A 15,655-nucleotide genomic window follows, 5' to 3' on the forward strand; every position below is an offset into this window, starting at 1 on the left:
TACGTTGTTCAGCAGTTAAATTTTGCCTAGTCCACAAGTCAATATTATTAATCTTAATACTCTTTCAAAGCTTTCTCAGAGCAATTCGACAGAGTATTCTCAGTACTAATTTGTGCCTGAATACAAATGAAAATTACCAAGCTATTTATAAGCCTGGTTGGGAGAATATCTTACCCTGATTCAGGGAAGTTATAACAAATTATTCAAATCTGACATAAATGTAAATATATACATTAAATATATAATATCCCATGATAATTAGGATTTAATATCAGATAATGACAAATCCCTACGGAGTAGGGATCTCCTAACAGTTGTTTTGTGCAAAACGCGTTGCTAACCTCGAACGCAAGGTTAACGCGCTTTCGATATCGACCATACTTTGAGCTTGTTATTCCAGTCAGCCTCCTCCTCTAGTAGTGGTTTCATCAAACTCAATCTTCGGAGACCAATATCTTCAAGCTTACAACTAAGGCTCAAAAAACACCCATATGCGTCGGGGTAGATTCTTTCTTTCGAGCTTGAACCTTAAGCTCGAGCCTTTTAAAACTTGTGTTCGATCACCAACAAGAACAGGTCAGGAATCAGGCATATTTATAGAAGTGTTCATCCACTGCTTGTTACTTTTTAGCTTACACTTTACGAGTATACATTTCGAGACTCATTTATTCATCTTCAAAATTTGGGTGTAACATTTTTTCACCTCAAAAGTGTTGGTTCGAATCCTATGATAAAGAAACTTTTGAACTCCACTTTTGAAAATCGTGTCACCTACAACACTCAAGTTCAGACATGCGTCACTTGGGGATTGAATACCTAGAGTACTCGAGTACTCTCTTTTTCTACGCACGTCCCTTCCAATTCTTTTTTGCCACCATATTTCGAGAATTAAACATATTCCTTTGGATCTTCTTCTAATGCAAACCATTGGTGTAGATCAACTCGACCTTAGAAATGCCGACTAGGGTATTTATATACCCCTTCTCCAAATCAACTAGATCAACGGTCTAGATCAACTCGACCTTTATGTTCTTAGTATCATTTTTATATTCTTTGCGCGCGCTTGTAATTTTGTGCGAGAAGCGTCCTTCACATCATGTATAGTACTATTTTTACAAGGGTCTCTTTTAGGACCCTTTTTGGCTAGCCGACTTGGTGGCCGTTCTAGACTTATTGAGGGATGCCTTCCTTGAAGCCTCACCCCTTGTGGGGTGTCAGCCTTTGGTAGGAGGTCATCTTTGTGAAGTTTTTTAATTCCCTTGATATTAATAAGGGTAGCTAATCCTTTTGAATCAAAGAGACAACTTGCCGAGTTTTTTTTACATATACACGTGTGCCTCCGGTCCTGCCCCCCAAGTGCTTGGTGAAATTTATTCCATCAAGCACTTTGGTGAATGTTTGCATAGAGATGAAATGTAGCATGAGAAGTAGGAAATACTTTCATTCATAGTAGACAGATTACAAAGATATATATAAAACAATTACATCTACTGTGAGGTTATCTGGGTAACCTCTTTGATTCTTATCTATTGAAGTTAGCATAACATAAATAAACTAAATACATATATTTTTGCATTGGAAATGAAAGTCTTACTGGTAGTATTTCTTGAGGTGTTCCGCATTCCATGCTCAGGGTATTACGGTGTCATCCATGCGTGCTAGCTTATCAGTGCTAGGCAGTATGCACTGGGCGACTTGATAGGGTCCTTCCTAGTTCGCCCCTAGTACCCCTGCCCCTGGGTCTCGCGTGTTGGGGAGTACTTTTCTCAGCACCAAGTCTCCTACTCTGAACATTCTTTCTCGTACCCTGGAGTTGTAGTACCTCGCTGCCCATTGCTGGTATACCGCCACTCTTAGTTGCGCCCTTTCCCTTCTTTCTTCTAACATATCTAAGTTTTCAGCCATTTTCGCATGGTTGACTTGGTTCTCGTATTCCTGTATCTTGAAAGAGTTAACATTCATCTCAACCAGAAGGACAACCTCGCATCCATATGCTAGGGAAAAAAGGGTCTCCCCAGCAGTTGAGCGTGGCGTGGTCCTATAGGCCCAAAGCACATTGGGTAGCTCATCAACCCAAGCCCCCTTTAGTTTTTCTAGCTCGTTTTTAGGTTCTTCTTGAGGACTTTGTTAATGGCCTCCACCTGCCCATTGGCCTGTGGATGTACAACATCCGAGAAGCTTATCCTTATTCCTTTCTCCTTACAGTACTCCTCGAACATTTCCCCCTCAAACTGGGTGCCATTGTCAGAAATGATTTTGTACGACACTCCATACCTGCAGAAAATGGACTTATTGACAAAGGTGGTGATATGCTTGGCCGTTATTTTTATTAGAGGTTCTGCTCTTCTACCCACTTGGTGAAGTAATCTACCACCACAACTGCGTACTTGGCTCCTCCTCTACCTACGAGAAGGGCGTCGATCAGGTCTATTCCCCAAATAGAAAAAGGCCAAGGGCTGGTCATGCTGGTTAGCTCATTTGGGGGCTTCTGGGAGTAGTTTTCGTGTCTCTGACATTTTTCATACTTTCTTGCGAAGTCACTAGCATCCTTCTCCATAGAGGGCCAGTAGTACCCTTGTCTCATGGCTTTCCTGGCCATAGATGGCCTACTCGCATGGTTGCCACATTCGCCATCGTGTATTTCATATAGAACTTTCATTGCTTCCTCTTCATCAACACACCGCAAGAGCAGTACAAAAAATCCTCTCTTGTACAAGACTCCCTCTACTAGGGTGTACTGGGCGACTTTATATGCCAGCCTCCGAGTTTCTCTCTTGTCTATCGGTAGAGCTCTATCCTTCAGGTATATCATAATTGGGCTGACCCATGATTCTTTGGGAGTGTTGATCAAGTGAACCTCTACTTCAGTGATACTTGGCTTGGATAAGTACTCCACAGGTACAAACTCGAGTGTATCGATGTGGGTATTCCTCTCTCTTGGGATTTGTTCTATGTTATACCCCTCCAATTTCTCCAAATAACCTTTTACCCTTGTTAGGTATGCGGCCATCTTAGGACCCCTCGCCAAATACTCGCCTATCACCTGGAATACCACCAACTGTGAGTCGCTAAAAATGTATAGAAGTGTTACCTTTAGCCCTTTGTCCAACCGCAATCCGGCTAGAAGCGCTTCATACTTGTAAATCCCTACTACCCAGGGACCGTTACGGTGTACATTTTAAATAGTGCTAAACTCGCTAATCGAGTCATTTGGCCATAATCGTGTAACTAAGTATGATTAGTGGTTTAGGATTAAAAATTTTGGCTGAGATACAACGTTTCACTAAAACGTTTAATGTATACATTGGGATCTCAAAAATATATTTAAAGGTTAATTACAACAAAAGATTTACAAGCGGTCGACCTAAGCAGCAAAATAGGGTTTAACCCTAGTTCCTCTTTCAACGCTAGGTCGTGGCGGTCGAGCAGCCGCATATGTACACATCGTCACCTAAGCTCTCCAACTCAAGGATGGTCCAGCTTTCTTTTGCCTTTACCTGCACCACATATCACCCGTGAGTTGAAGCCCAGCAATAAAACTCAATATGCTCATGAACAGTAATAACATGTTACTAAATCATAATGTGCATGCCTAGCAATAATAGCCCTATTCATACATGCAAATAAGTTCAGATAATGATGGTGGTGGGTCCTGCCCTCCTGCAAGGATGACTATCAAGTAAATCCTAATCAGATGAGTGATTAACACTTTGAGGTTCTGATAACCATACGGGGGCTTGTAGCCCTAATCAGATGAGTGATTAACACTTTGAGGTTCTAATAACCATACTGGGGCGTATAGCCCTAATCGGATGAGTGATTTAACACTTTGAGGTTCTGATAACCATACTGGGGCATATAGCCCCAATCAGATGAGTAATTTAACACTTTGAGGTTCTGATAACCATGCTGGGGCGTGTAGCCCATAGCCATGTGAAAATGCAGTCACCTGGGCCGTTTGGCCCTGGCTCTAAGTGGCTAGCCATTAGGCTAGACAAGCGCTTTTAATTTTCATCGAACTTGAGGTCGGTCAGGCATTAATGCTCATGGTGAGTCATTCAATGCTTATGTCGATTAGATCTAATATTTCCAGCTTGCGTTGAACACGCTAAAACCGTTCTTGACTCTTAAGCCAATACCATAGGACCAGTGCTCAGTACTACTGCTAAACTTGACTAATGAGTCACAGCTTCACAGTTAATACTGATACCATTGTCGATTTCTAACTCATGGGTCAGTGCCATACACAAGTAAGCAATGCAACCAGGCATATATCATATGTCAAATATCCAAATGTAGGGCATTCAACATGCTTACTTAACAATCACTAGCATAATTATGATCATGCACAATTACAGAGACTCAAGCTCTGATCAATCTCACATTCAATATTCATGTCATTCCCTAATCACATGTTTCTCATGCATCACATACTGGGTGCATTTTTCTTACCTCTGGTTCAAGCGAGAAATAATAATTGAACGACCTTTGAGACGATCGATCTTGTAATCCCTTTGCGGTCACCTAGTCAAAACCAAGTATGGAACTCCAATTAATGAAATAACAATAAAATGTTCTTGACCTAAACCTCACTCTCGGAACTCCGAATCATACTCAAACGGTTAGTAGATTCGATCCCGAACCTTAGGAATTGAAACCCCGAGCCAAAAACCCTCAAAAGTGCCCAAAATATGCATAAGGAAAAAGGGTAGCGCTACATCGCTATCCCCCTAGCACCCCAGCGCTACAACCAGAACTAGTTTGCCCTAGCTAGCACTGTAGCGCCCTCCCTTGGGCGCTATAGCGCTAGAACCAGGTTGAACCAGCCTTGGTTCTTCCTCCTTCGAGTTTTCCATTTCCAACCTTCAAAACATGCTTCCAAAATCCATCCAAACCCCCAAATGAACCCAAATATCTACTCTACATGTCCTAGGCATCATAACCCAAGCAACTTTTTCCAAAAACTCCCATAAATTCTCAACTTTCAAATCAAAATCCCAACTAAAACTCAAAAGGAAAAACACAGCAAAACCAAAGTTTTAATGGCTAGAAACTCACCTCAATCTCAATATCAAACCCTCTTCAATGGTGGAATACAACTCAAAACCCTCAAGGCTTGGTTCCTCAAAAAGAGCTTCAAAATTCAAAGAGAAATGAAGAAGAAATGATGAACGAGAGAAGAGAAGATGATGCTCTATTTTCTACAGCCTTCTAAGCTTCTAATGGCTGATATATATCCTTTAGGGTCAAAATACTAAAATTCCCTTAGGTCATTTAAAATCCTCTTAAGGCCACCAAGGGTAAAACCGTCCTTTACCGCCTATCTCGTTAATCACAATTAACACCCTCCAATTCCCGTTATTTCCAATATTCTCAAATGCTAATAAATCAAATCCCATTACCCTTTAATTCCCGGCAAAGTTTTAATCCTCAAATTACCCCGAGACTCACCCCGAGCCTCGAAATTAACCTCGTTGTGGCCAGACCGATAACTTGCATTCAAAGACCGTCTCGTGCCGAATGGATCAAAAAAATCCACATATAATGTGGTCTTACTCATAATTCACCAACATGCATAAAAATACACAATTATGCCCTTAACGGGCCAAATTACCAAAATGCCCTTATAATGAAAAGTGGACCCATATGCATGCATTTATCGTCATATATTAATATAATTCACATAATCATGCATATAATCATTTAATAACATAATAAATCAATTATGGCCCTCTCAGCCTCCTAATCAAGGTCCTAAACCTTATTAGGAAATTTGGGGCATTACAATACTCCGCCTCATTGTTCGGGGCTTCAAATCCAAACCTTATCGCACAATACATCTTGTGCCCTTCGGGTCCAGTCATCACGATACTTGCTCCAGCTCCCCCTTCGTTGGATGCTAAATCCACATGGAAGCTCCATTCCTCAAACTTTCTTTCCTCTTCCTTACCAACCGATTCACTCTCTCCTATATCTCCTTCTTCATTTGGCCGATAGGTGAACTCGACTATGAAATCCGCAAGCACTTACCCCTTGATGGAGACCCTTGGGGTATATGTGATGTCGAATTGACTTAACTCAATTGACCATTTCATTAGTCTTCCCGAGGTCTCAGGTTTGTACAAGACCTGTCTCAAGGGGTTATTGGTGAGTACCTCAATCGCATAGGCGTGGAGGTAGGGCCTTAACTTTCTTAAGGCCACAACTAAGGCATATGCTAACTTCTCTATTTCTGGGAATCGCATTTCCGTGTCTACCAACTGTTTACTGACGCAGTACACGAGTTGTTGGTGCTTCTTCTCTCCTTTAACCAAGGCAGCGCTTATGGCATGCTCAGATACTGCCAAGTATAAGTATAGCATTTCGTCATTTTCCGGTTTATCCAACAAGGATGGGTTCCCTAGGTGCTCCTTCAACTTGGTAAAGGCTTCCTCGCAATTTCCATCCCAACTGAACTTTTTGCTTCCTTTTAGGATCTTGAAGAAAGGGAGGCACTTGTCCGTGGACCTCGAAATGAATCTGTTGAGTGCTGCCACCCTTCCTACTAGACATTGTACCTCTTTTTTGCTCTTGGGCGAATTCATTTCTAGCCTTTATTTTGTCAGGGTTAGCTTCAATGCCTCTAAAGTTGACCATGAAACCCAAGAACTTTCCCAAAGAGACTCCGAAAGTACACTTTAGTGGATTCAGATTCATCCAGTATCTTCAGAGTGTGTCGAACATTTCACTTAGGTCCTTGTTGAGCTCTTCTGCATTTTTTGTCTTCAACAACATATCGTCAACGTATACCTCCATGTTCCTTCCTATTTTGTTAGCGAACATCATGTTCACCAATCTTTGGTAGGTGGCATCTGCATTCTTCTATCCAAAAGGCATTAGTTTGTAGCAGTAAAGTCCTTTATCTGTTATGAATGAAGTACGCTCTTCATTAGCCGGGTTAATGGGTATCTGGTTATATCCAGAGTAAGCATCCATGAAGCTAAGTGACTCATGTCCGGCTATTGCGTCCACCATTTGATCTATTCTTGGAAGCAGGAAGCTATCATTAGGACAAGGCTTATTGAGGTTAGAGAAGTCCACACAGGTTCTCCATTTTCCATTCTGTTTTAGGACTAGTACCGGGTTCGATACCCATACGGGGTAGAACACCTTGCGGATGAACCCATTTTCCTTCAATTTGTTGACCTCCTCCTTCAAGGCTGCATATCTTTCCGAGTCGAGCGCTCGTCTCTTCTTCCTAACTGGCCTTGCCTCAGGGTTGATATTTAAATGGTGGCAATGATGGAAGGATCTATCCCCACCATGTCTTCGTGACTCCAAGCGAATACATCGAGATTATCCTTCAGAAACCTTACCAATTTCTCCTTTGTGTCGTCTTGAAGGTTTTTTCCCACCTTCAACTTTTGCAATGGTTCTTACATTACAACGATTTCTTCTAACTCCTTCACAGGTTCGACCCCTAGCTCCTTTGTGACACAGGGGTCTAGTTCCTACGAGTTTGTGTCTCCATGTATTACCATCGCCATCGGTTATAGTGGCTTTACAGACATGCGAAGGGATGAATTATAACACTCCCTCGCTTCTTTTTGTTCCCCTTTCATACTCGATATTCCTCCAGGAGTTGGGATCTTGACAGCTAGGTGATATATTGAAGTTATCGCTTTCAATTCTCTTAGGGATGGTCTCCCTAATACCGCGATGAAAGTTGAAGCACAATCTACCACGACAAAGTTTACCATGATAGTAGTTTTTCTAGGTTGCTCTACCATGCTGAGGGCCAATTTGATCACTCGTAAAGGTTGTATCAAGTCCCCTGTGAATTCGTATAAGGAGGAATGGCAGGGTTTCAAGTGTCTGACGCCCAAACCCATCTTCTCCAGGGCGAGGCGATACAAGACGTCCATGGAACTTCCATTGTCTATCAGGACCCGATGTGCCCTCATATGGGGTCATATGAGGTTCTTTAAAGTTAGCTGGGAGACGTTCAAGTTGGATTTCTCACGTGAAGGGTTACTCGAGATGAACTCTTCATCGGTGATGTGCCCCTCAGACGTCGTGACGATTTTACTCCGAATGCTCCTCATCTCGGTGTCTAGCTCCTGTCGCCTTCTATTCAAGAAGTCCCTCAGCTTGGTAGGGTTGGCCTTCTCTTCTCTCTACCCTTCGGAGGGGCCATATGAGGTGTCGTCCTTACTTCTGACCTTCTTTTATTGAAATTTTCTCTCAGGTCAGGGGGTGCCTCCTTAGAGGTGACTTCAGCTTCGTTCTTATGATCAGTATTGTCCCTGCGCCTTTTTTCATGGGGGCATTTCGCCGGCCTAGGTTCTTCATGGTACTTTGTCTAAGGAGTGTTGCTGGTGGAAAGTCCGGTTCTTCCATCGTCTACAGGGACAATGGTCTCCCCTCTTTCACGTTCATTCTCCTTATGCTTAGGAAGGGTCATGCTTGACTTTCCTTGTAGAATGTCGTTTAAAATCTCCAGCATGTTCTCTAGTGTGGTTTCCAACCTTCGATTCTTATTGTGTAACTTGCGAATCTCATCCTCATAAAAGTGAGTCCTTGAGCTGGAACTCACTGAGTGTACTTGGGGACTCTTGCCTGGCCTCTGTGTAGAGGGACTTGGGTCCCGATGGCCGGACTGTGGTGCCACTGGAGGCCGAAGATGTGGGTGCGCTGGCGGCTCTGAATGGCCTCCGTCGGGTTGGACAATCGTGGATGATACTTATTTCTCCTTCTTTGGGGCAGGATGTTCCCTCGGCATATCTCCATTCTTAGACGGAGGAGGGTCTTTCCTGGAGGCCCTCAGCTATTCTCCGTCCACGTGAACCTCAACATCTTGTAGTTGACGTATGTGTTTCAAATAATAAATGCTAGAGTGGAATAATGTTGTTGAAATGTAGAATAGTTAGAGTTTAGAGTTTGTGGTAATAACTCTGAGTAAGAAAACTCAGTTTCATTAAAGTTAACACTTCTAGAAATGTATATTCGACCAGTAGAGTGTAGAAAATGATACCCTTTGTGATGAGGACTGTACCCAAAAAATACACACTTAGATGTTTTGAATTGAAACTTTTGTGAGTGGTAAGGTCTAAGGTAGGGTAAACAAACACAACCAAAGACCTTTAAGAATTTATAATGAGGCTGATAGTGAAAGAGACACTCAAAGGGTGACTTGAAATTGTTTACTATAGTAGGAAGTCTGTTAATTAAAAATATTGTAGAAGCAAAAGATTCCCACCAAAAAAGTAAAGGTAATTTTGCTTGAGCTAATAAAGTAAGGCCAACTTCGGTGACATGCCTATGTTTTCTTTCTACCCTTCCTTGTTGTTGGTGAGTGTGTGGGTAAGGGTGTGTAAACTCAATTCCCATTTGTTGGAGTGGAACTTGGAAGGGTCTAAACTCTCCTCCCAAATCAGTTTGAAGACACTTAATTGGTAAGTGTAATTGTTTTTCAACAAAGGTTTTGAATAAAAGAAATAAGCTATAAGCTTGTGACTTTTGTCTCATTGGATATATCCAAGAATATTTGGTATAATCATCAACAAACAATATGCAGACTCTGTAACCCTCAGGTGAGGGAAGAGGTGATGGACCCCAAAGGTCTGAATGCACTAATTGTAATGGAGAATTGGTTTTTAGAGTTAGCTTGGGAAATGCATTAAGTGATTTTTACCGTATTGACATGCATCACAGAATGTAGAATTGGAATTGAAACAAGCTGCATTTATTTCATTAAGAATATTTTTAAGGATAATATTGGAAGGATGTCCTAGTCGGTTGTGCCACAAATTAGCAACTTGAGGGGACTTACAAGAATTGGTATGAATAGGGGTACAACATTTATTGGTAGCTTTTGAACTGGAAACATTTTCATAAAAAACAATAGGAAGAACTTGATTTGGCTGGTGAGTAGGAGGAAGCAGCAGCTGGTATAGCCTTTCACTTAGTTTGCCCTGAAGTAGTACATGTTTCGTAGACAGATCCTTCACAAAACAAGAGTTAGCAGTAAACTCAATTGAGACATTATTATCACAGGTGAATTTGGAGACGCTAATAAGGTTTTTCTTGATGCCAGGTACATGGAGTATGTTTTTAAGATGCAAAGCACAACTGACTTGAATAAAAGTATGACAAATATTATGAATATTTAGGGAAGATCCATTACCTACTACCAATATCTCTTTGCCTTTGTAAGAGGATGGAGTGGTGAGAGTGTTTTGGTCAGCTCAAACATTATGTGATGCGCCGCTATCCATGTACCAATCTGCATCTCCTACTATTGCTGAGTAGCCAGGAGAGCTTGTGGTGAAGTGTTGTTGTTGTCTGATTCTGTTGTAGGAGAAGTAGTATCACCTTGATAGCTCAAATCAAATCTGTGGTAGCACTTCAAGGCTACATGGCCTAGCTTGTCGCATACCTGACATATTGGACGATTTCCATTGTGTGAACCTTGACCTCCATTGTTTCGACTGCCTTGTCCACACGATTACTCTGATTCGGAGTAGAGTAGGTTTGATTGCCAAATCTTTTGTTGGTGGCTGCATAGTTTGCAGTAGGATTTTGAAGATCCATTGTTGCAACAGTATCTTGCTGTTAGAGTCTCATTTCTTGACTCTGAAGGGAGAACTAGAGTTCTGGTAATGAGACACTCTCTATGGCAGTGAGATTGACTACCACCGAACCATACTCAGGGCCTAAGCCACCAAGAATGTATAACACAAGCTCATCATCAGTTATATTCTGTCCAGCAGCCATTAATGCATCGACAATGCACCTCATCTTAAGAATATACTCATTGACATGAGTATAACCTTTCTTGGTGAATTGAAGGTGAGTACGGAGTTGTACTATGCGAGCTTTAGAAGTATTGGAGAAAAGCTGATAGAGTTCATACCAAATCTGTGTTGAAGAGATAGATGCACCTGGCTACATGTCCTAGCATGGCTTCTAACATTGATTTAAGGAGCCAACTCATGAGAAATTGGTCAAGTCGAAGCGAGTAATTGAATTATGGATTTGGAACCAGGCGATTTGGATCTGAAAGATCTGGTGTATGGTTCCTGGGGGTCGAACACGCTCACCAGTGAGAAATCTTTCGAGATCATAAGCACGAACCGTCAACAGAACTTGAGCCAAATGAAGTAGTTTGTGCGAGTCAATCGGACATTGAGAGCCACCATGTTGGCTGGTAGAGCCATCCCCGAAGCTGGTCCAGGATTGGTCAAACGAGCAGGCACGGTCAAAGCGGAAGCTAGAGCAGTAGAAGTTTCCACACCAGGATTGAGTTCTGGATTTTTGCTGGAAGAGGCCGCCATTGATGAAGCTCACGAAAAAGTGAGAGAGAGAGAAAAGAAAACCGTGGTGCTCTGATATCAGTTGAGAAAGTGAGTCAAGGATTTTGTGAATGAATATATGTTGATTCTCATTGAATAGCATAGAGTATTTATAGATTACAAAAGAGGCTGAAAGAAGCTTCGAACAGAAATAACAAATTTTAATTATGTTATGCAAAACATAATTGGACAGCTGTAAATATAACAACTTGAGCTGTCATGTAACTAACTTATAACAAATTGCATTGTATATCCATAACAAACACAATGCAACATCATTTATTACATACTAGTATTTTGCTTACAACGGTTGGGAAACGCATACACATGTGATTAAAAAGCTATAAATATATATATATGAGAATTTTTTTACAGGGCTTCATTTTAAGTCTTATCGGTAGGAATTTCAGTATTTTCAACTCGTGAACAGTTTTCGGCACGATTTTTTTTATGACCGCTTATATTGTAGCTATTTAGAGCATCTGCAAATTTTCAGAAAATTCCGAATAGTTTACATTACCGAAAACTAAGTTCAGAATTTTCTAAAAATTTGCAGGATGCTCTAATTAGCTACAATATACACGGTCATAAAAAAAATCACACCGAAAACTGTTCACGAGTCGAGAAACACTGAGAGCCTCATTGTTAAGGTTTAAAGTGAAGCTATTGTCATATATATATATATATATATTTATATATACTTGGACGATGTATATAAGGAAGGATGAGGAGGCCTGATGATGAATTCTTGCTAATAATTAACAGCGCTGCAAATCTTTCTAATTTGGCCAGCTGAACCAACAAGAGGTTCAATGTCTCCCATTTTAACCATGGCCGAAGCAAAATCATTTCTAAAATTGCAAGTGTTTTTGGCGTACTCAATCACAATCTTGTCAGTTTCGCCACCACTAAAAAGAACCTGGTCAGATGCAAGAAGACCCTTCTTTTTGATCAAATTCTTGAAGTAACTATTGTCAAATTTATTAGGTGTCACCAAATCAAGATCTGCCCATTTCGAATCGCCTTCATAAGTCCTAGGACAACCACTTTGCCGAATTCTGGCAAACTTACGATCAATATCACTACTCTTGTTGTAGATTCTATCACGGAAAGTCACACAATGAGCTCTCCCAATTGTATGTGAACCTGCAAAAATTTGTATGTATATTTAATTATTTATATGTAAATGTTAAATTAATTTTAATTAATCAACTGTAATATTAAATATTAGTTAACCTGATAATGCAACCATGTCTCTGGCGTTGAGGCCTTTTCTTGCAAAGTTAGCAATAAGGCCGCTAACAGTTGAATTAATAAGTGGAAGATCACTTTTGGCTTTAGCTAAGCTAGCTGTTGTAGAATCTCTTCTTCCAAGTTTCACTTTCCAATAGGGTCCACCAATCTGATCAACAAATGTTTTAAAATTCAACGTTGTAATATCATTAATTATTTCAAAACTAATTACAGTTACACTTCATAAATAATTATCAAATCAATTGCTACGTACAACCAAATGTGTCATTGTTTGGCATTAAGCATATCCATTAAAATCTACACGGGTTTATTATCTAAACAATTGTGGGGTGAGAAAATATTCATATATTTATAAATATATATAAATTATACAATTTCATTTGTTTCATTCATTATTAGCTTATATCCTTCTAATTTAGTTAATACCAATACCAAAACAGTATTCTTTATTCATGAAATCCATATCAGAAGTCTTTAATATAACTTTAGCCAAATTTATATTCAATATATGACTATAATATTTTCTCTTTAATTATATAATATATTAATAATAATTTGCTAAAAAGTAAAATCTAAGATTAAAAAACGTAAATTATTTTAATTAATCATAAATTCCTAATTTTTAAAAATAAAAAATGTATTCCTTTTTTCTTTTTTTATATTTTTAATTGGTTGAAATAACATTTGTTTTTATATTAGGTTTTAAAGCGATGATTATTTTATAGATTTTTTTTTAAATACATAAAAAGAAACAATATTAATTAGTTTTCTAAAAAATCTTTAGAAATTAAAAATATTACTATTCCAAGTAATTAAAAACCTATAGCTAAGAAGAAGAAAAATAAAATTATTAATTTTTTTTAAAACAAATATTTTTTAATTAATTAAAATTATTTAATAATTATATTAAAATTAAATTTTTTACAGATATTAGATGTATTGTATAATCAAAATTGTGTTCAATGAATATTATTTATAGTTTTCTGACAAATATATAGAGGATGTGTTTTAGTATTTACTAAGATAAAAGAGTTAAGTTTTTTTAGAGATAAAGAGTGTAAGTTAGTAGTGCATAGTCTAATATCTCAAACAAATATCTGGTTTAAATTGGTTGAAAAAGTCATTTGAAATTCAATTAATGAGCGAATTAAAAAATATATATTAGTGAGCCAAAAAAAATAATGGAAATATTGTAAGCACATTTTAAAAACAATGTGTTATGAAACTCGTACAATTATCCTTATAATGTTTTGAGTCTTTTTTTTTAAAAAAAAAAAAATAGAAATAGAGAGATATATGAAGTAATATAATTTATAATTGGATAAAAAACAAAAACTTCTAGAAATGTTGTTTATTTATTATTTTTCACAAATAGTCTTATTAATTATCCAAGAGCTAGCCCTCAATGTCCTCTTTGGTTTCTGTACATCTAGTGATGCAGCGACTTGTAGATTATTAAAGAAAACTTGCGGCATTCTTTGATCAAACTCTCAAAAAAATCACATGATCAAGATAATTTATTGTTTCAAAAACAGGATTCCAAGTTTTATTGTTGTATTGGTATGGTATTATTTAAAAAGTTTATTAGAGTTATATTTTTAGCATAATAAATTATGTGGATTTGTTATTAAAATTTCATTATAATTACAATGAATATTTTTATATATAAAAAAAAAAACTTTTAACTTTTAACTCTTAACTCATAACTCATAACTCATAACTCATCTATGTAAATAAAATAAGATAGTATCACATGTACAAATAAGTAAAAAAAAACATCCCATTTACAGACGTTATATATATAAATATATAGAGCGATTACAATATATCTAATTTTTTGACAATAATGGTGCATTTTTTTTTTTATTTGGGTCCTGGATATATATAATCTCAACTTATTTTATATGACGGTGTAGCTATCTAAAACATCCTTATTAGCGGTGGACCTGCTCGCCGCTAATATCCTTAATTCTTGTAGTGACAAGTTTTCAATAAATTTTGAATAAATTATGGTAACTAAAATAGGGTTCAAACAACTTGTTGCACGTGTGCTTATTGTTTTGTATATGCCTATAAAAATCAACCGTTTGAACTTTGTTTTCGACACTATAAACTATTCTGAATTTTTTAAAAATTTGCAGGGTGCCTTAAATGAAAAACAAACTGACTGCATCGGTGTTGTCAAAAAAAGTGAATGCACTATAATCTCGCTGCCCATAAATATATACTGTATTTATATATAGATGCACTTACAGCAACTGATGCATCTCGAGCAGCCACAGCAAGAATATCTGCACATGATACAACTCCAGCACATTTTTTCTCCAGTAATGACTTGCTTTATCTATCACTTCAAATCCTCTTACCGATTTATGATTTGAGGGTGCATCTTCTTCTGTTCTTATTGTAGATGAATTTTTAAGTAAAATCGATGCATCACATCCCTGATCATAATATATATATATTTAATATTTTAATTAATAACATGCATGCGCATATAATATATATTCGAAATTATTTTATATTTATAATTATAAGTATAAACCTGAACAAAGCAGTCATGGAAATGAAGCCGAATAAGAGACGCCGCCATGCGATGTTCCCGTGAAACTGCTTTTCTAACGGACTTTCGTATGGTCGCAAGAGCTTGTGGACAAGATTTGTCATAAAACGACGACGAATAGAGTTTATTAGCAGTGCATGTAGTAGTAGTTGTACTACTGAAAAGCAGTAACAAAAATGATCCTACAACAATAGTAAACCAAGTACAGTTTTTGTAACTGGTTACAATAACACCCAATGAACCCATTTTCACCTCAACCAAAACAAGAATAAGAATTAATAATAGTCGTAGTTAGCAGTGGTGAAGAAAATAAGGTTTGTGAGTCATTTATTTATAGAGATCGGTTATGTTCGTATGAGTCGCTGTTAATATGTGACGGCTATTATTATATGCATAACTTTAATTGGCTTGATTTTTTTGACTAATTTGTTGATATATATATATATATATATATATATATTCATGGCTCAAATGTGACCAACACACAAACACAGATTCATTCGAT

At 38.1% G+C, this 15,655-nt stretch overlaps 1 protein-coding gene and 1 pseudogene across 1 annotated transcript; both read right to left on the reverse strand.

Annotated features, from left to right (window-relative positions):
• Positions 1-53: 53 nt before the first annotated feature.
• Positions 54-3,010, reverse strand: LOC133825709 (uncharacterized). Its single transcript, XM_062258617.1, has 3 exons — positions 2,526-3,010; positions 2,142-2,274; positions 54-116 (listed from the first exon to the last, which is right to left on the reverse strand). Exons 1-3 carry the CDS (start codon positions 3,008-3,010, stop codon positions 54-56), a joined length of 681 nt encoding a protein of 226 aa, XP_062114601.1.
• An 8,918-nt stretch (positions 3,011-11,928) lies between these two features.
• Positions 11,929-15,432, reverse strand: LOC133824240 (peroxidase 5-like; annotated as a pseudogene).
• Between the last annotated feature and the right edge of the window lie 223 nt (positions 15,433-15,655).

Source organism: Humulus lupulus, chromosome 3 (assembly GCF_963169125.1).
Source record: "Humulus lupulus chromosome 3, drHumLupu1.1, whole genome shotgun sequence".
In the NCBI taxonomy this organism is placed as follows: Eukaryota; Viridiplantae; Streptophyta; class Magnoliopsida; order Rosales; family Cannabaceae; genus Humulus; species Humulus lupulus.

Coding starts and splice junctions, on each gene's coding strand:
- LOC133825709 (XM_062258617.1), bottom strand. CDS start 3,010: ATGGCCGCATACCTAACAAGGGTAAAAGGTTATTTGGAGAAATTGGAG. Junction 2,275..2,525: donor GCTAGTGACTTCGCAAGAAA/GTATGAAAAATG, acceptor CATTTTCTGCAG/GTATGGAGTGTCGTACAAAA. Junction 117..2,141: donor ATCCACAGGCCAATGGGCAG/GTGGAGGCCATT, acceptor ATTTGTATTCAG/GCACAAATTAGTACTGAGAA.